At 45.4% G+C, this 23973-nt stretch overlaps 1 protein-coding gene across 3 annotated transcripts in view; it reads right to left on the minus strand.

Annotated features, from left to right (window-relative positions):
• SFXN5 (sideroflexin 5) overlaps window positions 1-23973 on the minus strand; it is a 102925-nt gene that overhangs the window by 7986 nt on the left and 70966 nt on the right. For all 3 annotated transcript variants that reach the window (XM_075040441.1, XM_075040451.1, XM_075040460.1), the window contains exons 12-13: window positions 23784-23869; window positions 14759-14876 (exon numbers count right to left, since the gene is read on the minus strand). In XM_075040441.1, coding sequence (XP_074896542.1) covers window positions 14759-14876; window positions 23784-23869 — 204 coding nt within the window. The remainder of the gene's footprint in view (window positions 1-14758; window positions 14877-23783; window positions 23870-23973) is intronic.

Below are 23973 nucleotides of genomic sequence, written 5' to 3' on the forward strand. Positions count from 1 at the left end.
GACTCCATTTCTATCCCTAACGCTGGCTAAGGTGTTAACAAAATGTGACCAGAGCCTGGGAAGCCGCCACTCACAGCCCAGCAGCCGGGTGTCTCTCCACCCATCCCTGGTTGCAGCATGTCCGAATCCGGGATGCAAGAGCCCCGTGGCTCAGTGGGAGCCCACTCACAGGTTTGACACCATCCAACTTCCCCAAAAAGTGCCCACTTTGGGGTCGGTGCGGGGAGGGAGGGCTGGACCCCCTGAAATACAGGGATCAAAGAGCTGCGCACCTGCTGGTGCAGCGGCACCGAGCACTTCCCCGGTGAGGATTTAGAACCGCCTTTCTCACCATCCCTGCTTTGATCATCTCCTTTTGCTTGACACACCAAGGTATGCAACTGCACCCGGGGACTGACATTCCCTAAGAGCCTTCGCGATGCTCCCCGGTCACCACGCTGCAAGGAGCAGGGCTGACGTGCTTTTCCAGCCTGGGCTGTGCCAAGGAAGCAGCCTCGCGGGTCGGGCAGAGCCCGTCCACGCTGCAAGCAGAGCGCTGCAAAGGTTGTGCATCCGCACGGCGTGTCCACACAACGTGGGGTGTGCAACGGTGTGGTCCAGGGCAGAGAAAAGCTCACCAGAAGATGTTCTGGGAAGGAAGCGGCTTTGAAAGGAGAAGACAGCTGGGAGCTGCTGCACAAGCAAATAGATTAAACGCCTCTGGTGCTCTGGACCCATCTATTTAGGAAAAAGATTAAAATTTTGTCACGTACACCTGCATCAAGACAACCACTACCATTAGTGCCTGGTTTATATTTCTAATGAAGTCATGGCACAGCCTCACCCAAGCGATCAGAGCCTACAACCGTGGATACAACTAAACCCCTGAAGCATCACGTTGGGAGGGCAGACACACTCATGGAGCAAGAGGTTCCTCTCTTACATGCTTGGGAGTAAAGCAAAGCCAGTAGCAGATAAGGACAGCCCAGGAATAAGCAGATAAGAACAAGCTCAGGAGTGCATTTGGTTTATACTACCCTTTCACTGCCATGTAAGTGGATTCACATGTAATTCAGCATATATGTAAAGTAAGGAACTACCAAGCAGCCTGGGTAATTTGCAAAGTTTCTTGTTTGACTGCAAATCTGGAACTACTGCTGTGTGTCTAGCAGGTGGCTAACCTGTTAAATCCCTGCAATGTAGTAGTTTCGTGGAGGATTTCACATAAACAGCTCTGAATTCAGAGTGCTGTTTCCAAACAGTAAGTTTTTAGGGATATATCATTTCTCTGCAGACAGTGAACCAGGCTTACACTGAAGTGCAAGAGAGAAATGCATTGCCTCTGACAGGACATCTGGCCAGCACATTTACACCAAAGATGTATCTCAGTGCTGCTGTCTAACCTCCGGTTGGATGTACCTAGAACTAGCATTATAAAGGACCATTGCCTGAAATTAATTTTATCTCCATTTTCTCTCCCCTCCTTGAAACAATAAAAAGGAGGAAAGTTGGAATATATGGCTGGTCTGGCTCTTGAGGGTTATCCATTTCAGAAGAATTTTCTGTTTTTTGCCATGGATGCTTTGACCACCAGCATCCACCTCCAGCTGCCTGTAGGACTGAGCAGAAAACAGAGGTTCTTCTCAGACCTGGCTGGAAAGGGTCTGAATGCGGCACCACGCATACCCCCCTATGACATGTGTTAGATATAAAGTATGTCAGTGATGGTGTTAGCACCACAAGCTATTCACACTCTATCACATCTGCTGACACCTCTGCACCGTCCCCTGAAAACGTCACTGCTTTTAGCAAAGCATGAAATGCAAAGTGTCAGCAGCACCTTGGGTGCCATCAGGTTTCTGTATCGAGATGAGCAGAATATTCCTCATGCTCGACAGATGTTTGGCTAGAGATGTGCAATCGGTTTTGAGACAGCTACAAGGCTTAAGATGTTACTGCCCTCACCTTAAATGGGAACAATTGACTCTGCCCTGAAGCAGAGCAGAAGAGTTTGCAGAATTTATAGGTCAGTTATGGGACAGCAACTTCCACCACTTCCTTGGTGGGCTTGGCAGTGTTACATTAACGGTTGGATTTGATGGTCTTAAAGGTCTTTTCCAACCTAAATGATTCTATGATTCTATGATCAAGGGTGGGAGTTTTTAACTTCAGCTTCAGGAGTTGCAAATTAGCGTATCACAGCTTCTCTAAAGAAAAATAATATGCATATCAAAAAAACCCAATACTTTAATCAGATGGGAAAAAGGAAAACATGGCATTTTAGGTTACTGCCCAACCAAACAGGAGCAGAGCACAATTGCCCATGTGGCAACAAGCTCCCCTCACCCAGTGGCACGTTTGTTTCTGGTGCTCTAGAAATGACCGATGATAACAGTGTCAGCAGATGGGATAATAATATATGACAGCAGGCACCTAAGGCTGAAGGTAGCTTCAACTACTTGGCGTGTCCCTACCTGTCCTGTAGCAGAGCAGTTCAACAGCTGCGTTTCACTCCTGTGCTCCAGGTCCCGTGTTTGTTCACTGCCCCAAACCAGTCCACCAGTAAGATACCAGCTCTAACCTTCCAGTTCCCCATGGGAACTGCTCTGGTGTCTCAAGATGACATCAATGATGCACAGACACGGTGAGATGAATGAAAGCCACTCCTAGGAGCTGAGTTTTGTTAGCACTGGGCTCGCATGGCTCAGACTCTCTCAAGCCTTCCAGCTTTATAAACAGATTGAAAGGTCAACCCCCCCACAACACAACGTTTCCAAGTCATTGCAAAATTGTGGATTTGAGTCTTCTGGGAAAGAAGAGCATTGCCCACAGCACCAGAAAACTCAAGTATTTAAATAACAAAACAAAACAAATAAAAGCTTTGAAACCATAAGGTTTCAAACCATACGGTTTCAAATAGCAAGGTAAAAAACAAATGTTCTTTCTCTCTGTCTTCAGGAGAAAAGAGACTTTTCCATTTCTCTCTAGCAACCCAGGAAGGTGAAGGGCTTTCCTTCCTTTCACACAGTCACCGCTATCCAGGAGGTGCCAGCCTGCGTCCCTGGTGAGCATGGCACCTTGTTCTGCAATGCTTTGCAAGGGATCAAGGGGTAAGAAACAAGTAACACAAACTTACCACCCATACAGAGAAATGTAGAAGCTCAAGCACAAGACTGAATAAAGAATTGAAGCTGTGACGGAGAGAAGCAAAGACCATCACATAAGGTGTCTGCCATGAAGCAAAGAACCACACAAAAGGCCTTTGCAGGAGCTAAGATGCCTTTCCTCCTTCACTCTGGAGAAGAAGATCTGTTCATGCGTAGGAGGTAAGTGCTCATGAGGTAAACTCTCAGTTTGCCATACTGAATTAATTTCTACAGGAGCTCTGGAGAGGTGGATGTCTTAGGCTGGTACCACAGCAGAAACACAGGTGTTCTGACCTCAGGTCACCCAGCTTCATGGGGTAAGGACCCTTCTTCAGGAAAGGACTTTCTCCCAAAACTGTGCATGGCATTCGGTCTATAGCATGTAGGGCAAAAGAAACTTCTGCCTGGCCTCAAGGAAGAAAACTCACATTACATGATGTAGGCTTTGTGGGGGAACATTCAAGCCAACTGAATGTTGGGTGGAAAAGTCATGGACTGTCGTGGTTTAACCCCAGCCAGCAGCTAAGCACCACGCAGCCGCTCACTCACTTCCCCCCCATCCAGTGGGATGGGGGAGAAAATCAGGAAAAGAAGTAAAACTCCTGGGTTGAGATAAGAACGGTTTAATAGAACAGAAAAGAAGAGACTAATAATGATAATGATAACACTAATAAAATGACAACAGTAAGTAATAAAAGGATTGAAATGTACAAATGATGCACAGGGCAATTGCTCACCACCCGCCGACCGACACCCAGCCAGTCCCCGAGCGGCCAAAAAAAAACCTGCCCCCCCCCCCTTCCCAGTTCCTAAACTAGATGGGACGTCACATGGTATGGAATACACCGTTGGCCAGTTTGGGTCAGGTGCCCTGGCTGGGCATGAGAAGCTGAAAAATCCTTGACTATAGTCTAAACACTACTGAGCAACAACTGAAAACATCAGTGTTATCAACATTCTTCACATACTGAACTCAAAACATAGCACTGTACCAGCTACTAGGAAGACAGTTAACTCTATCCCGGCTGAAACCAGGACATCAACCCACCTAAAATATGATCTTAAGAACCCCCAAAATTGCAGAGTTTAGGGTCACTGCTCCTTGCTGGAATTAAAGGCATTCACAAAAAGAGTTAGAAGCATCTCTCCTCTTTTGGAAGAAAAAAATCCTACTTTTGAATATGGACATTATGAATGTAGCGGGTTTCCCTTTTGATGAAAACGAGCTATTAGGTCCATTCTGGTAAGAATCCCTCCAGCAGTTCTGTTGAGGAAGAGAGCATTTGTTGCTATTTAGTGAGAACATCAAACCCTGCAGTTCTCCTGCTATTAAGAAGGAAGAGCATGATGACGATTGCAGGATTTAGGGATGTCCTTGTTGCTTTAAAGAAGCTAAGCAAGTTCCTCAGGATCCCAACCTCCATCATATTTCCTCTTCTTGAAGGACTGACAGCCTCACTAGAAACAGGCTGCTAGGTCCAAATGATTTAAAAAGTCATTACAGATAATTATATATACCTGTGCTTGGGAAATGTGATTAATAAGGCATTTTCTGCAGTAAGCAAGCATGCTTACAGCAGGCAAGTCTGGACAACTGGCCGCCTTCCTTAGCTCATATCCTTAACATCTCACTTGGAGTAGTCTGAGCTACGGTTGCTTCAGATGAGCTAAACCAACTGTCTCTGAGTATGCAGAAAAGGACATCTCCAACACTATGCGAAAAGAGAGGGGTAAGCCAGGCAACAGCCAGGGAAGAGCCGGGGAAAAACCCAGTTGCACCAAATAAAGAGGCTGATGGCAACCAAGAAAGGGGACTGAGTTTTCAGGGTGGGCTGGCAGCAAGACAGGAAAGGTCTTGGCTTTCAGGCCAAGGAGAAACCAACAAAACCAAGGACCTGCAGGAGGACTGCACAGGGCAGGAGGAGATGGGGATGGCCATCTCTGCAGGCTCCCCAGCAAGCAGGGCAGGAATCCGTGGGGGAAGTGCTTCGGGAGGAGCCGCTCTGTTTACTGTAGGTGCTGCTGAAAGGTGTCCTGAAGAAAGACAGCAATTAACAGGCCTGGAAAAAAAATGGCTTCTTTCCACAAAGTGCCTTTTAAGTATGTTTTTCGAGCCACTTTAAGGGTTAATGTTTAGCTGTTTATCCGGAGTTGTCGGATGTCAGCTCTTTCTTTTGACTCCTAATGGCTTATAGCCATCAGGAGGTGAAGACTCCTCAAAAGAGATGGTGTCAGGAATGTTTTTTTATGCCCACTAGCACCCACACACCTGCAGCAGCCTGTGCTTGCAGGATAGATAGTTTACATACTTGAACCTGTATCCCAGGGACAGAGATATAAACATGAAACCAGATCCTGTCTGACACTGCTGCTGAAGCCCCTGGGCAGTACAAAGGGGTCCCTTCTCCCACACCCACCTCGAATGACCACAAATAACAGTTCATTTCAAGCTGTCGCTTCCCAGCAAGAAAAAGCTCTGCTGGTCCACATTATGATATTAGGGCCAGATCCTGTAATATTTTCAGCACCTTTGAATCCCATGAATGCTGGTTGTGAAACAAAGGACCACTCTCAATGAGCAGACTTCAAAAACCAGCTTGGTAACAAATCAAAGCCTCTTGGACAGGGAAGGTGAGAACAAAGACACAGGCTCCAAATCAATCACAGCACTGCTCACTCGTGACCCTCCCCAGACAAGAGATGTCATTGAGCCTAATAATTACACCGCGAGGTGCAAACAGGCTGAGCAGTTGTAAACCTAACCACCCCAACGTTTCCTACGGGCTTGTAAAGAGTGATGGTGGAGCTGATGCCCCTGAATACCAGATCTTTCCTCTTCCTCTTGGAAAGAAGGACATTTGCTCCCAGAAGAAGTGACTGAGACCTCCCAATCCATTAGGGAGTGAGTAGGCATGGGAAATGCTTTGATTTTGAGAAAGACATGGGGAAAAAAAACATGGAAAGGGGAGATGTCCTGATCCAGAAATATTCTTCGCTTTGTGAAACTGGTTCCTTCTTTCCTGGTCATGTCTCAAGTAAGCGTCCCCACAGAAGAGGAGTTTCAGTCATGCCAGGACATGAATCAAAAGGGCACTGCAACAAATTATGCTGTGAGTTTGGGAAATGGGAGGTGGCTCTGCAAAGAGGCAGATGCTGTGTCTGTCAGATTATCACCCATGGATTTGCATCTGGAACTGCTGCTGCATCCAGCCAGACGAGGGCAGAAGGAAATTACTGTGCCACAACATCTTCCCTATCCTCCTGCTACAGTCCCAGAAAAAGAACTTGAAAGAGCATCACACTGTAGCAGTGTGGAAGCACTGTGGAGTAGCGGTGGGGAGTTACAATACAATAGTGAGAATTTGGGGGTTTCTGTGACCTGAGGGGGGAAAACAAGGATGTCACAGTCAGGTAGAATTTGGAACTTTGAGTGTATTTGATTTTTAGAAGCTCTCTGCAGAAACATCAACCTCTATTGAAGCCCTCCCTGAAGCAGGAGGGAACTTGCGGCTGTTGGTTCAGCAACTCAGGCTAAAGCACCACTGGAAGTGGAGGAGAGGACTACCAAGCTTGAAGTGTCCCCATGTGTTTAGGAATACCTTCACCTGGGAGATGTGCTCAAGAAGGGGTTTTAGAACATGTGAGCCTGCCTACGTCCTTGCCCTGAATACACCTGAGCTCCCCAAAAAGCTCTGCTGTCACTTTGGCTTGGAAGTTTATAGTATGGAGAGTGGGTCTGACCTTGCAAGCTCTAAAGCAAATACGGTGAAAGCTCCAGGCTTCTTTCTGTCTGTGTCATACTGGAGACGATGGCAGAAAGAGAGAGACTCAAGGTGGGAGCAGGAACTAGGGCAGACCTCTGCAGCCAAGAGCAAGTCATAGAACCATAGAATAGAATCATAGAATGGTTTGGGTTGGAAGGGACCTTAAAGTTCATCTAGTTCCAACCCCCCTGCCATGGGCAGGGACACCTTCCACTAGAGAGATTGCTCCTGACAGAAGAACCTGTGTAGGAGGCCTACAATGGGTTGGGAACAGTCCATGGGCATCTACAGAGCACAGGAATAACACCGACAATTACTGAGACAGTTAATGATAACAGCTCATCACCACCCTCTGGAGAGACACTTCCAGCTCCTGGTGCATCTCTCTGCAAGGCTAAGCACAACCATGAACCCAGCCAAACCATCTCAGGCCACCTAAATACTTTCAGTAATGCACAGACTCCTCCACACCAGCGGGCTCCTGGGCAGCAGCTTTCCTGCACGACGCAATTAGAAGGAAACTAAAAGTTGTTAAGTGAATTGAGGGAATCTACAGCACAGGAAACAAGCTACTGTGATTTTTTTTTTTTTTTCTGGTTGCTTTGACAGGAAAGGTGTTCTGCAGATGCCAGGCTGCTGAGGGGGGTGAGGGGGGAGAGCAGTGGAGGTGTAAAGGGAAAGCCAAAGGGTAGGGCCAAGGGGAAGCGGTGTGTGAAGTCTGGCTCCTCGGGAAACACACACCGGGTCTGCAAACTCTGCCCCAACAGCTGGCACAGGTGAAGGAAAACCTGAGCTAGGGGCTGAGAAGGGGGGCTAAGCCGGGAACACATCATCTGCTCTTCTGCTTGATGCTCTTCACTAGAGAGGGCTGGTGACAGCAGGGAGGGAAAGGAGATGTCAGAGAAGCAAATGGTAAAAGCACTCCTGTTTCAAACCAAGGGAGATTGAAACCTTTCCAAAACATTGGCTGTTTAGCCCAGAGTGAGGTTCAAGTTCACTGCTCATCCCTCAGCGAGCAGCCTCGGGGCAACTTCTCCTGTTCAGCAGACTGCAGTTACTGCACGGTCACCTTCGTGAGACGTACAGGTGACTCTGCTGTGCTGTGTGACTAAGGTCCCACCTCTCCACACGAGCTACTGAGACAGCAGAATTGAGTACTGGGGACTGGTCCCATGGTGCTTTGAGCTGCTCTGGTGACTTCATGAAGATTCACGGCCAAGGTTGTAATTTGATTTGGAGCAGGGAAGGATTTGTCACAAAAAAAGCTGGTGACAAACACTTCAGTCACCAGACTGACAGCAAGGGTAGGCTCCACCAGAAATACGGGAGGACAGAGGACAGATGTACCCTTTGCTTTGTGTGCAAGTCTCAGGCACTTAAAGCAAAGGCTGAAGAGAACTTTGCCTTTCCACTGCTCAGCTGAGGCATGGTCCTGTCATGGCGCGGGAAGACACGACTCTCCTGTAATGCAAGATTAAGGCCATGGTCCTCTAATGTCAAAACTCAGCTCAGATAAGCCCTATAAATCATAAATCAAATTAACCTAGAGAGGTCCCAGACTAAAATTACCACACCACATCTTCCTGAATACTTGCAACAGGACAGGCAGGGCTACAGCTGCATGAAACAGCACGAACCAGAATCTAGTCTCAGGCTCCGGGACAACCGGTATGGCACAGCTTGCATCCATACGGCCAAACTCTTCCCCTAAAGAGGGAAGTTTTATTCCTTGGGAGCAGTCCCTGGGTGGGCTCCCCTCTAGCATTAGCTGCGAAGCCAAAACTGATCCAGAGAAGATGCATACAATTAACCAGGCTGGACACCATGGGCCTGTGACCCAGCTTCTGCTCAGACCCTACTGGGATTAGAAGGACATAATTTATGATTTCCTTAGGCTATTATTTCTTACCAAAGATGGTCTAGCAACTTACATTTGAGTTTTGTGCGACCATTTCTGGCCTTTGTGTGTAGTCATGGCAGCATCATTCTGCTGTTCCCCAAACATCACCTCCTCTCCCATCACTTTCCCCTTCCAGGCGCAGGACTATGCTCTGGAAGGGGTCGCTGATTTGTCCTCCAACCTCTGACAGAACGAGTCCGTCCTTACCAAAGATCACCAGATGCAAACCTTGCTAAGCACCATCCTTCTTCTGAAGGCCAGAACATTTCCGAATACCATAGGTTTTCTCTCCAGCCCTACCTGAACCACATCAGTATTCAACCACCCAGTATCATAAATCCTGGGAGTTTCTGCTCAAGTAAAAAGTTTCATGGGCATTAAAGAAGCTCACACAGATCACCTCTCCATTTTAAGCTCATGTGGAAAATAAAGATACTCTTGCCTATGTCAACAGTTACTTTGCCAGAAGAGGAACTGGATCAGTACATAGGAGAGGAACCTCAGATGAATCTCAATGCTTCAGAAGTCAACGATGGCACATCGCCTGTGTGTCAGTATGAAACCAAACCTTCGGGGCACAGCTTGAATCTTCTGCAGTCTTTGGGAGACACATACCACTGTGCTTGCAGCCTCCTGCCAGTCCTTAAGGACCTTGTGCCCCTTCTTTTCTAAGAGGAGTTCCTTCCAAGACCAACCTCCATCCCAAGGGTAGACTTTGGCCAGCACACTCAGGTTACCACACTCTCAGGAAACCGCTCCTCAGACCCAGAAGCAAAGAAATACCACAGAACTTCTCACTTCTCAAAAATTTTTCCCCATGGCAGCTGGCAAATCCTTTCCTTTGCTTCTCATCCAAGTTGGACAAAATTACTGCAGAGAATCCCTCCTGCTCCCCTCCCCCCGTGCAATGTAATCCTAAGGGAGAAATGGTTTCATGGGGACCCCCTGCTGTCTTGCATCTGATTTCCCTCCTAAGTATGGTATAGGGAAGCGTCTCGAGGGCTATGGCTGTGACCTCCATACAGCTCTTTTGTCAAGTGCCATTTCATTAAAAAATCAGCCTTTTAACTGTGGACACATTTCAACCTCACCAAATCTGCTAATTATTGACAGTTGGTGAAGAGGAGATTTCACTTGTTCCTCCTGTTAAACTGCATCTAATTAGTAATTACTGGTTCACTGTCATCTTTACTGCAATAATCCCACTGCACATTGGCTCATTAACCTTTTGCTTTTCTAAAGCAGCCTGCCAACAAGATGAAGGCTAAAACAGATTGGAAAACAATAGCTCAGCCTTGGATTTTAGGCTGTTTATTCCCCTTGTCCTGGAGAACCAAAAGGAAGATTATTTTTAAGAAAAGGCTTTCAGCTGAAACCAGCCTAATTCCGGAAGATGGCTTGTTTTGCCCTAACCAGCAACCAAGGCCCTTTAAACTTAACCCACGGTGAGGGCATGTATATTATAGCTAGTGGAAGGCTTTCTTTGCCATCAGCTCTTGCTTCAGCTCTGTTTCTCACCTGGGTTTATCCTTCTTTATCAGCACGATCCAGCACACTGGGCATGGCATGAGGCAAGTTTTGGTGGGTTTGCAGCACCCTGGAAGTTCAATAGCATCCTCTTGGATGCTGAAAAATGAATGATCTGGATGAGCAGGGACCAAAGGGTGGAAAATCAGTGGAGCAACCCCATGGTTATTTCTTTTGCTGCTACACTGAATTTCATTTGCACAAGTCCCATTTTCAGTTTGGAACTGTCACAGCTGTTTCTATTGGCAGTGCATAGCTGAGTAGGAGTTGTCAGTGGGGATGCTGTAGGATAGGCGGTTAGAAAAGAGATTCCCCGGGGGGCATGGGAGGCAGTTGGAGGTTGTGGGCTAAATGCATTAACTAGATGTTTCTCCTAAACTTAACAGCAGTGAATTACTTAATGCATATTGATGCATTTAGGTACTGGATTTAACACTATACTGGGATGAAAAGTGTATTTCTCAGCATCTTAAGTGTGCTTAGTCGCAAGGACCGATGTCTTTATGGCTGACACTAGGGTTTTATTTTTATAAGGTGATCTTCAAAACCATAACATCTAGAAACAAGCTGTAATTCTGGAGGACTGTTGCAGACATCAAAGTGGATTCCATCTGTACAAAATCAAGGAACGTATAAGGTCTTAGCTAGACTAAATACCAACCCAGGAGAAGATCTGGATGTGTTATCCTTCCCAGCACATGAAGGTTGTTCAGCTCCAGAATTTTCATTTACCTAATACTGGTGTTTCTGTATGCAACCAGAGCTGAATTCTGATTTCTCTTAAGTTATTTTAAAACAGGTATAATTCTGAAGCAGCTACAGCTGATGTGATAAGGTGGCTGCATTTATCTAGCACATCTATTAAATCTATTGCAAGGCTTCAATTCTGCTTGAAAACTAATTGTAAGTTTGAGCCCCTTTAGAAGAGTGGATCAAAGGTGGCCAGTCAAGCTCCCATGCTAAAACAAGCGCTCAGTAACACATCAGCTTCTGTGTTTGCTCTCTGACTGAAGAAAAAGGACTGTGAATGTGTGACTAAGGGCAGAATTTGGCTCATTTACAATTCCTGAAAGGGTTGCTGCTCAGACCATAATCATATTTTTGGAACAGAACACGCCTATTACAACTTGTTGTTAATAATTTACTCCCTGGGTAACGCTCATTACAACTGCATCATCTCAGTCATGTTATGTTCATAGCTGCTTCAGCTACTGCAGTTATGAGAAAAAGCAAATACACACATGCATACATATATACACATGCATATACATATAGAGAGGTCAATGTTCAAACACTCAAAGTCTATTAACTTAGTTATCCGACAAGTTCATGGACCAGTGATGAGTGACCAAGAAATCACACATTCTGAGAAATACTCTTTGCAAGGAAACTCAGATTTCCTATCCAAGACTGTGAAGAAACAGTTCTGCAGAGATTGTTGCAGATAAATCACTTGCTCTGCTCGCTTGAGCATTCCCACAGTCACCACCAATGAGATTTTGCAGAATGGAAGGAATGCCCTTTACACACACACTTACACACATTTATAATGAATGCAGACATAACTGGAAGACTGATTGGACCAGGCTGCTATGGAGAATCTGATTCCTTTGCATCAACAGATGTGAGGTCCAGCTGTGTGCATAGAGCTAACTCCAGTTGAGCAGAGCTGAGATCCCAGTAGGTAATGAGCTATACCAGCAGCTGTAATGGTTTCTTTTCATTGACATGAAGCGTGGGCAGAGAGCACGTCATTCTGTTTGATCTACTAATCAGCGCTGATTCATGTTTACACTGCAGATAGCATTTCATCTGCTTTTAGAAGGTCATTTTCAAGTGATGCTGTATGGTTTCAGTATTGCCTGATGCCTGCAATTTGAATATCCTCTGAGGGAAGCCAGACCTTAATTTTCCTCGTGGGCTACAATTCATTCAGCTCTTAGCATCAACACAGTATTTCATGCTGTAATATCAGATACTATACATTATAAATTATCTGTCACCCATAAAGCTAAAATACAAAAGCCAAAAAGACCTTGAGGGCTTCATTTTTAGATAAAGGAACTAAGGCAATGAATAATTATTTTTGTAGAGCCCAAAGTGTTTAACTCTGAATGCCTCAGATTCTGGTACCAAAACTTTAGTTCCCACTGACCTTAGTAGGCACTTACTATTTCAGAGAAATCCATGCTAAGCAATGCCTACAAAAAATACTGGAAATGTACAAAATGCTGAATTTCAAAACAGAATTGTGGGGTGAGTTTCCTGTCTATATTGAAAGAATGGTTTGGTTTGGCCAACGCTATTAAACATGCATGTCGTCAGTAAGAAGGGAGAAAATACACAATGACTGCCACTTAAGGCTTGAGATGACACAAAGTCTGGGAAAGTGGTAAGTAATTAAGAGCCCAGGTCACTGATACAGAGACCTCTGGATCACATGGTGATCTGTGGAAAAGAGGTCAATGTGCATCAGGCTATGGTCAAACACAAAATTGCCTCTGGGCACAAAGAGTGTATGTACCTATGGCATGGGGCACCATTTTGGGGAAACGGTGGCAATGTAACCTTTGGGTAAATGAAGTTGAGGTCTTGCTTCCCTGATTATCTTGAAAAGAGACCTCCCAGGAAAGGCCATGGCTACCTTCTGGTTGGGGAAGCTCCTTTCCCTGGAAATAGGGGCATAAGTGATGCTCTATGTCCAAGTCTCCTTCCCACAGGAACTCTGGACATCCTCCGGGCATGTACCTTGAATGGGTGGGAGACCCAGAAATACCCCTCAGTCTTTCATAACCAAAACCTCTGAGCAGAACTTGGCATCACAGCAAAAACCTGACGGACAGGGAGCTAAGGTTGAGCTCATGCCAAAATGATTAACATGCTCTGTGGATGTATGAATTCAAGTAGAAGCAGGCAAATCACATTGCTCCTGCAACTGGTACTTGTGCAACTTCTTACTGGAATACTGTGTCTGGTTCTTATGGAAGTGCTCCAAAAAGGATGTTGACTAATTAGAAAAAGTTTAAGGAAGAGCCATATGAATCATTAAAGCTTCAGAAAACACGTCTTTTAGCAAGAGACTCCAAGATTGAGCTATATTCAGTTTCTTAAAGAGAAGATTAAGGGACAGTTTTATCTCAGCCTGTAAACAGCTAGAAGGACAACAAAAAATTTGTAACACGTTTTTCAGTCTAGCAGACAAGTGTACAACAAGATTCCCTGGCTAGAAGTCATGGATAAACCCATCCAGACCGAAAAAAGTGAATTAACCAGTAGAGACTGTGATAGCAATTTCTGATCAACTGTTCTACTTGACACAAAAAGAACTCCAGCAAAGTCCTTTGCTCTGTTTGATAGAGGTTTTATCACTTTATAATAGTGACCCTCCCTGTAAATGTACAAATTTACAATCTGCAAATCTTTAAGCTCCAAACACCAAATGGTCAATATTAATGACTTACAAATAAATACACCCTAGCAATTTGTTCAGCTTAGGTATGAGTGATTTCATTAGTCATTCTGCCTGTTCCTTGGCTAGTTTTCCTCTGTTCACCCCCAGGTTGTGTCTTCCCAGAGCCAAGCTAGAAGATGAAAAGGCAGAAACCCTCAAAGAATCTCTGGGAAAGTACATCCACATCAAACGTACATCCCAGGCTCTTTACTTAATGGACAAAAACTTGTTTTCACTAGGTTAGCACCAAGGAAACACCACTGTCATGGGAGAGGGTGAGCCGAGCCATGTTCTCCCTGGTGCAGCTCAGCTCTGACTAAGGTCACGTCCCCAGACAAGACAGGACGAACCCAACTGGAGTCTCAGAGCAGAAGTCATCAGTCAGAAACACCAACATCCCTTGACTTGTGATCTGATCAGACTTGACCTAGGTATCACTAAAGAGGGACAGGATACCCACTGTGCTAGCTGAGACACTCCTCTGCCTAGCGAACAAGCAGGCAGAACGTTATCCTCATACATTTAAAGAAACACCCTATTCCAACCTGGTTGTCCCCCTGATCCCTGGTGTTTTGATTACTAAATGTCCTCCACTTGGGAGAGGCCTGGAGCAGACCATCCCTGTGGGAGAACAACGGATGCGATGGAAGGGAGGAGGATCACATAGGACCACCCTTGCCTCTAAAAGATGCGTTTGCTGGGTGGAACAAAGGTTCCTCCCACCACAGGATCCAAACACTGGTTAGAAGTATGGAAAGCCATGTGATATTGATCTGTGCTATGCTAGCATGCCCTAACAGAAGGGACTAACATAACCATCATCTGCCCGGTGAATCTACAGTTGTTCAAGTGAAGAAGACAGCAACCGACTTCATCCAAAAATGGAGGAGGCCCCATAGGAATGAGACTATTATCCAGGAAGGCAAAACAAGCAGTGGCATTGGTAAGCCCCTCTGAGATATCCCACCACAGTGACCGAACATGTACTGACCTCAGACATCTGCGGGAAGAGACTGATGGCCAAGGGAAGGGCCAGGCCAAAGGCAGCGAGGCACACAAGGCTTTGGACTGGGAGAATCATCCGGGGACGGGATCTCAGGAGTGATGTTCTGCAAAGGAAAGGCTTCATTAGACCATTTCATAGATCAGGTAAGTGCATACCATCATCAGAATGGACACTGGTGTTCACCTAGACCCACTGATCTCCCTCTCCCTAACTGGTCTAGGTTTCTTCTTAGTAGGTCATCAACAAGTTCACCCACAAAAGATCCCAAGTCCTGCACACTGCTTTTGCATTTGCTGTGGTTACACAGCCCACACCAACCTAAGTGCTCACATCTAAATCAAAACAGGATCACTTCACACATGCCTCCCCCATTTCAAACCATCTCACACTGGAGTAAATGGCACACGGCACACGATATAATCTGGCTGCATGCAGGTGACACCTGCATTAAGACTCTGGAGACTAAGTTGAGTGAGCAGAAAGAAATTAGGTTCTTGAGAGATACTGTGAACTTCGTCTGCTTTACCATGTGGTGGTACTCAAAAAGGCACATGACTTTGTTAATGGGGTAATAAAGTAGTAAACTTGACAATACCTTAATTTGTTAAAAATCAAACATCTGCAGGGTGGGTGATAAAGATGGTTTAACACTTGCTGTCCCCAGGGGATATTTATGAGTTCAAGACTTGTTAACAGCAAACACTTTAAGATACCTGCAAGGTCAGGTTCTGATAATGACCCATTAAGTGACCCTTCTGATGCAATTAACACCAAATGACAGGGACAACATTTAGCTGGTAGAAGGTGGAATGTTAAGTATATTCCAGGATACAGGACCTCAGACAGTTTACAAATGTTAAGGGGAAAAATGTAATTCTTGAGGGGTTTGTTCTGGAGGTATTTACCCCAAAGGACACCTGTCATTCAGCTTTCTTCTACCAATCTGAAACAACTGGCAATATAAACCAGCAACCTGGTAGTGAGTTTTGTTTGAACATTCAGTGTATATTAGCAATGTAGAGAGTCAGCAGATTCGCTGCTGGGTCATCAGCTATGGCCTTAGTCCCAGTATGCATCTGTCCTGTGTCCATCCTGATCTCGAGGATGCCAACGCCTCAGGGTGTCTTGCCATCAAACATGGGCAAAGATTTGCTAGTTAATGCCTTTCCACTGGGGTGATAACACAGAAGCTCTCTTTTGGTCAAGGAAGATTACACTAACTGATAAACATCACTGCGGTTACCATCACTGGGCTTTTAAAAACCATTTCCAATCCAGTGCGCACCATTCACAAGGTGCCCACCAAAACCAAGCCAAGCAACCCTTCCCACATCAGGGCATGCTGCTAGCCTGCTTTGGCACACCCACAAGTGATTTTGCAGGCACATCTTCCCATGCAGCCCGCGCCTGCAGCCAATGCAAGATAACAGATTACCTCAACCCCCGTCTACTCCACGTTTACTGCAGGCTACAAACACGCACCTGATGAATTATAACGGAGCAGCTGATGTGTGGGAACTTGTTACCCTGCTGTACGTTGTCTGTGTGTCTGAACATTCAGACTCTTCGCCCTTTGCTAATGATGCTTGCTGAAAGCTGTCTTCATCTTGAGAAGGTTTGGGGGAAGTGGGGAAGGAAAACAAGATCCAGAGCCTTAACTCCTCCAATATCTCAGCTCCTCACTAATAAGCTATCGAGACAGAGTTGATCCTATCAGTTTGTGCTGTGAAAGCCAAGCTTCTGTTCTCCAATATTTAGCTACCTTGTTTTGCATAGAGCATGATCTAGCCTAAGACTCCTGCAGAAGTCCACAAGTATTTTGTCCGAGTCAGGAAAGCAGGTTACCTTGCTCCACACTTTTTAACAAACGCAACTTTCAAGAATTGCCATCAATAAGCTGTGATAACTAGTCCCTGTGATGCAGAGGGGCAACTCCTGGAACTGATTTATTCTCTTGCTTAAGCTGTTGTGATCCAAGAGAGCCCTTGCTGAGAAAATCATATGAACAGCATCCTTCAAGCCTCCCTCGAGTACAGTTTAGAACCAAGACATCACTGCTTATACCACCCCTGACATCTTAATTTGGAAGCTGCACCCTCTTTAATTACTACCCTGTTGGGGACCTTATAATCACCCAAGTAAAAACTCATCCAATTTAAAATGATCCCCAGTACAGCCCCCAGGTGTGATTTCCAGGAGTGCTTCAACTCAGGCCAGTTCAAATTACAATGGCTAACCTCCTAATTAAGAAGAGTTATGCCTTGATTTAAAAAGGAGAGGGGACTAATTAACACATGTAGTGTAATGTCTTAATTGGAATTCAGATTCTAAAATTTGTGTGGTTCAGAATAAATGACTCATAATTAGTCGAGAGGTCCACTTTTCTTCTGTACCTAGCATCTTTGCTTTCGACACCAATCTCAGTAGAATATTAAATATTGCATGCTGCATTTTGTTAGCTGTCAAATGCAATCAAAACCCCTCTTTTCACCCATTAGCCCCCCATCGGAAGTGAATGATTAGATGTTTCCAGAGGGTTTAACTGCAGTGTATTATAGCAGATTAAAAATAAATAATATTAATATCCATTTGTTGAAGAGTGAATTAGTTTACAACATTGTCCTGTGTGCTCTGCCAAGGGGTTCAATCAGGGAGGTGGAGGTCTGGACTTTTAGATCCCCTTGACAGCCCAACTTTGCCATTGGCATCTTCTGAAGCAGACTGCTATAATCACAGGAGCAAATATCATCTTACCCTACCAGTAATTCTGCAGAAGTACTTGAAGCTATTCTCATATTAGAACAGTAGATTTACAGACTGTCATCATGTACACAGGACAGGACTGGCCAGGCTCTGGTGAACTAAACCTTGGCGCTCAGATTAGACAATATGGGATTGAAAAGTTTGCACCAAGAGAAGGTCTCACATTGGAAATCTGCAGGAAGACAGTAATATGTATGTTTTATTGTTCCCAATTTTAGAAGCCAAATTTTTAGCACCAGTGGTCTGCCTCACTAGTGTAAGTGATCCACGTTTATACATCAACCTTTGGATGGCAAAGAACGTGCATTTTTGGAGTACTTCCCTCCTCCTCCTCTCTCTTTTTTCTTCTTTTTTTTTTTTTTAAAGATTTGTTTCTTTACTCCCCTTCGAAGCCCCCTAATGCCTATTCTTTCTGCAAGTTGCCTTCACAAAATTTGCCTAGCAGGTATTAAAAAGGCAGTAACACACTGGGGAGCTTCTGGCTTACTGATCCTAGGTAGCGCTTACTGTTAACGGATATACCTAAATCAGCTAGACCTTACGGATATCATTTCAATATGCATGAGTGTGCATGTACGTAGGTATATACACAGACACACGCATACTTGTACAGACAGTACATCTGCTCCGCAGAGACAGTGTGTTGTAGATCTTGTAAATACACCTTCATTCAACTTTCATCACATTGTTCATTAGTGGTTTAAATTTTGCATAATTTGGCAGCTGCCTCTGGCATTTTTCAAGAGGTACTGTAATTTATTCCATATGGAAGTCAGTTGCTGTACTAAAAAGGAGTTATCAGGTTCAGTGAACCAGAGCTGTATTTGTCTAGAAGGAGGTGTCAGATGCTAAACTAAATATGACAGGAGTTAACCAAAGTCTCCCAGCTGACAGATTCTGTGGGGTTTCTGTAGTGTTTGGTATAAACAGGTTCAAAGCTAATACATACATCGCAAGACGCCGAGGATGCCGGTGGGGTAAAAGCGCTGGAGGCTGAAGCCTTGGGTATCCCGAGGCATCCCAGGCTCCTCAGAGCCCAGGATTCAAAACACCCCTCTGATGTGCAAACAAACTTTGGGGTGGTTGTCCGACCCCAGATCCCAGTTCTGCTGAGAACCTCCCAGAGCTGGCACCATACCACGTCTCTGCTTCAGAGAGCCTGTCAGGTCTTTCTGCTATCTGCAGAGGGTGTTTCTGAGCTTTTCTCACTCATTTTGGGTCATTTGGGGAATGCTGAGCTCTTCTAGCAACGAGTAGCTCTGTCTGCTGTCCTCTCCAGCCAGGCCACCGCTGTCCTTGCCAAGAACCATCTCCTGCTTTTGGCTGTAGCCCCAGTGCCCCCTCCAGAGGACACAGCAGAAGCAAACAGAGTGAGGTTGGGGGATTTTTGTGCTTGATTGACATAATTAAAGGAGCAGTTTCAATGTTTACTCTGGAAACAGCCACAGCAGTTTAAGGTGTCACTGCTGGCAGCTGTTTAGTTTAAACAAACTTCAGCGGGGGTTTAGCTGGACGGAGAGACTTTGCACACCAGAGGAGGAAGAGCACCTGTAGGAGACGTTCTGCACACACTGTCACAAGGAGAATATCTCTAGCAAAAGGTCATGAACACGAGGTCCAGGAGGGCCTCCTACCTCACACATATTTCTGCAGTGAAAAACATGGTTTAAGCTGAAGAAAACTCCTTTCCAGCACCACAGAATCATGGGCTGAGTGCTGGCTATCCATCAAGGGAATCCATTTTTCATGGTTAGACCGACTTAGCTAAGCCAGAGTAGCTCTGTAATGTTGATCCAGCCTGGGAGCATCCTAATTTTATGAGCTTTACAGGAAAACAGCCCTGGCAACTGCTGCGTGAGGATGCTGACATGTGTGGCAGCTCTGCCACAAGATCAGGATGATGTGGAGATGAAGAAAGAGTAGAAACGCTCCTCTTACATGGACACAACTATTCTGGTCCCCGCTTCTCTCTCAGCTCTTGCCCATTGCCAACAGTTCCAGCTTTCTCTCTCCTCCATAAACACTGCACAGTCAGCTCTTGGGCCTCCTCTTGTCTAGCCTGACATACATGAGCTCCTGGAGCCCATCCTCAGACCTTCTGCTGCGCTTCAGACCCTCGGAGGTTGCTTGTACTATGAGGCAGAGAAGAGGCTTTAGGATAAAGAGATAAGACGAGCTTACGTTCTTCAATCTCCACTGTCAGCTATTAGCTGAAAGTGTCCGCAGCAGACATTGCTGGTGGACTGAGCTTGTCCGCTACTTGTCCAGGCCACATGAACTGGATTTGGGCTCTCCCACCACAAAGCTCAGCCTACAGGGGAGCCTGAGGTTGCACTTACACACAGACCTGGACGGCCTATGCATAGACCAGCTGTGTGATGGGCTTCAAGTCTTCAAGGAGTCGGAAGCTGGACAAAAACTACTGGAGAAGTCTTGGATGATGGCTGGGAGAAACCTGCACCACTTCCCAAATTTCGTCATAACTACCAGACAAAAGGATTCACAGAAGCATCTGAATAAAGGGAAATGTCTGAGGGACTAGAAGTCCAACTTAATGCAGTGGATGTAGTTGTCCCCACACATCCGTGACATGGAGGTACCAATGAAGTTTCCACTGTCTGCTCTAAAGTCAGCTACATCCCATAGATGAGTCGTCTTCGTCTCATAGACAATGTGAAACCAATATTTTTCCGTATTAAAGTTGCCAACACGGATATTATTTATAAAACTTAAATGAGAATACATCTGCACAAAATAACTGACACCGTGTTCCCCGCATGGCATATGTAGTCTCAAAATAAACATTGATTCTATATGTTAGCTGCTTCAACAGAGCGTCCAAGCAGCAGGAAATGCATGAAACATGGGGAAAGAATGGCGCGCTGCGGAGCTCAGCAGTGGGAGGTAACATTGAATTACTTGGAGAGCAGAGAAGGCGGCCCTGGGAGTTAAAATACACAGCAGGCAAAGAGACGAGAGAAGCCAAGAGAGCTGAAAAAAATGGCACAAGAGACGAGAGAGGCAGCTGGGGGAGTTAAAACATGCAGATGGAGAGATGGCTGAGAGAGAGGAAAGACCTGGATCCAAGTGGAAAGACGACGACCAGGAACTGGCCAGTTAAAATAAACTTTTGGAATACCGAGACGAAAACGAGGGACTGAGTTTTCCATGAACCTGAAAACCGCTGCTGGGAGCACGTAGCTTGCTCCCGGGGTGGTGCAACTCCCACCCAACTGCAGCAGTCACCCACTTCCACCCGGACTTAAATGCAAGGCAGGAGAATTGCTCTCCTCCTTCGCCACAACCCCAAATGCAAATGACTTAGTAAAGGATCCAGATTGTGACTTCTGATTCCAGATCTCCAGCCTCCAAATAATAAGCCGTCACTCTCGTCTTTCTCATTTATAGACACTGTAAGGATTTCTATAAATAAATTGATAATGCATGCCTTGATATGACTCCCATTAAAAACGCCCTAGTCTAGCTAAAATTCTACTAAATTAAAAAAATTAAACTTTTCAGCGAATGCTCCAAGTTTTTTTCCAAAATAAGGTTCCACCTCTGACTGCGTCCTTCAGTAACCACTTTAGAAGATCTCTGAGTTGACACCTGGACTGCAAATCCCTCAGCTATGGAAAGGGATGGTCTCCATGTCAGGTGGATGCTTCCATGTCCTAGAGTGATACCACCACCTCTAGCTGCGTGGCCAAACCGCACCCCACTCCCTATCCCTGCTGTTTCTCACTCACAGGCTTCCTGGAATCCAAAGATATTTGATGGAAAAGTGAAACAGTAGGCACAAAGCTCTAAGGAGAATTTAGGCAGGAAAGAGCAGTGCCCAGATATTTTTATATCTACAGAGTTTCATTTGGGGGTGGTGGGAAGCAAAGTATTCTCTCACAAACCTGAATTAAGTCTTTCTATTAGCTAAAATGACTTTTTGAAGACAATCTCCTGTATGTCCACATTTGCTTGACATAAAATTAGTTTCAGTAAGTCTTGCACGGAGCACGGGTGCATTTAGTAAAACTCTTATCAATACAAGAAGTTATGATGCCCCCAAGTACGAAGCAAATTTTACTATTAGTTTTATTTAAGCTTGTGGATGCTTAGCAAGACCTATGATGGTCCTCAGTGTTTCCTACTGGAGACAATCATTGACAGACCAGTTTTCTACAAACCTTGAATTTTTGCACATAAAGATTTTTGTCTGTTCCTGTTGATAACCAGCATAGCAGAGATCCTCTGAATTACAGCAACAAAATAGTTTGTCCTCTGGGGTGATCTTCCTTGGATGAGCTAATTGCCAAGATAGGGTTAGACTGGAACCAGTTCCCGTGTTAAGCCAGTGGTAACACTCGCAGCAACTTTGCTGCAAAGCCTCAGTGTGACAGAAAGGCGAAAAGAAAGAGCTCTGTAGTAAGAACATCACAAATCGGTGGCATTTCTGAAGTGTCTGGCATGTGGACAGATGAAAACAGAAGTCCTCTCAACTGACAACAGCAAAGCAGCTTTGATGAGATTATAAAGGCTAGAATCACGCGTCTGAATATGAAGCAGGGAAGCTGTCAAGACGCTGGGGTACAAAGATAAGTGACAGTCCCTGTTCTTCTTACACATGATTTTGAGCAAGCCCTGAGTAAGGTACTCCAGCGTAAGACACGGTCGCTCCTGAGCACCTCCCCAGCAGACCCTGTGGGTAGATCATGGACTGGGGGACCATGTGGGTGACACGGGGTCTTGGAGCAGGAAAGAGGCTGCAGAGCTTTTGTCAAGGAGGAGCATGAAGTGACAATCAAATCCTTTGCACAAAATTAAGGGGACTGGAATCTACCCCTTGTCCTTGTTCGTCCCCAGCAGCCATCTCCAAACAATGGCTTGCAGCAAGTATTACCAAGACTGTGCCCTGCCACAGGGAACCACCACAGTCCCTTTGAAAAAGAAAGGAAAACAGTACATTTTGGCTGAAGAGGGCTGAAAGAACCTACTTTAGAGTTCCCAAAACAGAGTTTGTTCCCGTTTCTCCCCATGCTCAGGCCATGGGAGGAACCAATCTTGGTGAGAGCCTCTAGGTGCTAGAGGGGTACCAGCCTATACCTATATTTTTAAATTTAGATGTTAAAAATCAGTCTCCAAATTTACAGAAGTAGCCCTGACCCTTCTGTTAAGGAGAGAAAATTGCCCAGGGGTGTTTCTACAAGAGTAAACAAGGCTAGCCAAAGCTATGGGTCAATCCCTAATCGTACTAATTACTATTTACTTTGTCAGTGGAGTGCTTTAGAGCAGCCATTATCAACAGATTTGTTTAAAGAGTGCTTCCAGCTTGGCTGTCTCGACAAAGGTAGCAAGCCCTTTAGCACCCCCGTCTTTCAATGCACTAATCAGTCGCCAGAGGTTGGCAAGGTGATCCCCACCCCACGGATCATTCACACGGAATGAGCTGCTGATGGGCGTCCTACTAGCCATAGGCACCCAACAGCTCCAAAGAGGCTCACAGCATCTAGGGGCAGAAGAAAAAGCAGAGGTGTTGGAAAGCAAGGTGGGAGAATGGCCAACAGACAGGGCAGTTTGGGGTTTTTTGCTATTAAGAACTCTGCGAGGAGATAATTGGACATGAAATAATAACCCTGCCCTTTCCTGCCAACTCTCCTAGCACTGAGGCTCCACAGAGACATCTGCCAGGAGAGATTCTGGCTTAAACAGTAATGGAAAGCAAATCTCTGCAGGGTATGTGAGCCACATATTCTTCTGGGGAAGTCCAAACCACAGGATGTTATTGAAAGAAAGTACAAGTGAGTTCAAACAGGGCATAAGCAAGTCCAACAGTGGCCAAGGTTGTCTGGATGCGGCATGTGGTCAACAAGTCCCTATACTCACTATCGCTGGCTGAACACAAGCCAAGATCTTTAGTCTGACCCCAGGTGGCAGCTCTAATGTTTGCTAAGTGGAGGACTGAAAACTTATGGACACTTTTCCACTGAATTCAGAGAGTTTTGGCTCACACTGACCCTACAGTATTGGGTTATTCAAACTGCTGGGGTCTCAGAAAGATAATTTAAAATAACCATATCAATATAACACTTTAACAGCCTACAACAATGGTCAAAAATGATGGAACATGAAAATTTTAATAAGAAAAAAAGTCTTTGATGGACTAATGCTAAGAAATACCAATGAATAACACCTACTGAGGATCTTTTCTCCCTTCCCCTTGAAAAGCCCCACTTTTGTATTACTCAACACTTACTTTTCCAGTATGGACATAATAATTGGAGGTAGAACCAGTATAGGCATTGGCAGGACCACTCTAGTCAGGGCTGTTTCTAGCAGTGCCTGAAAAGGAAAAACAAACAAACCCAAGACATGTAAAACAAATCTCAGGATGTACCTGCACTGAGCAATCAACACGTGGGCACAGAAATGGCTTGGCTGGCCTT

Source organism: Buteo buteo, chromosome 1 (genome assembly GCF_964188355.1).
Source record: "Buteo buteo chromosome 1, bButBut1.hap1.1, whole genome shotgun sequence".
Classification (NCBI taxonomy): domain Eukaryota; kingdom Metazoa; phylum Chordata; class Aves; order Accipitriformes; family Accipitridae; genus Buteo; species Buteo buteo.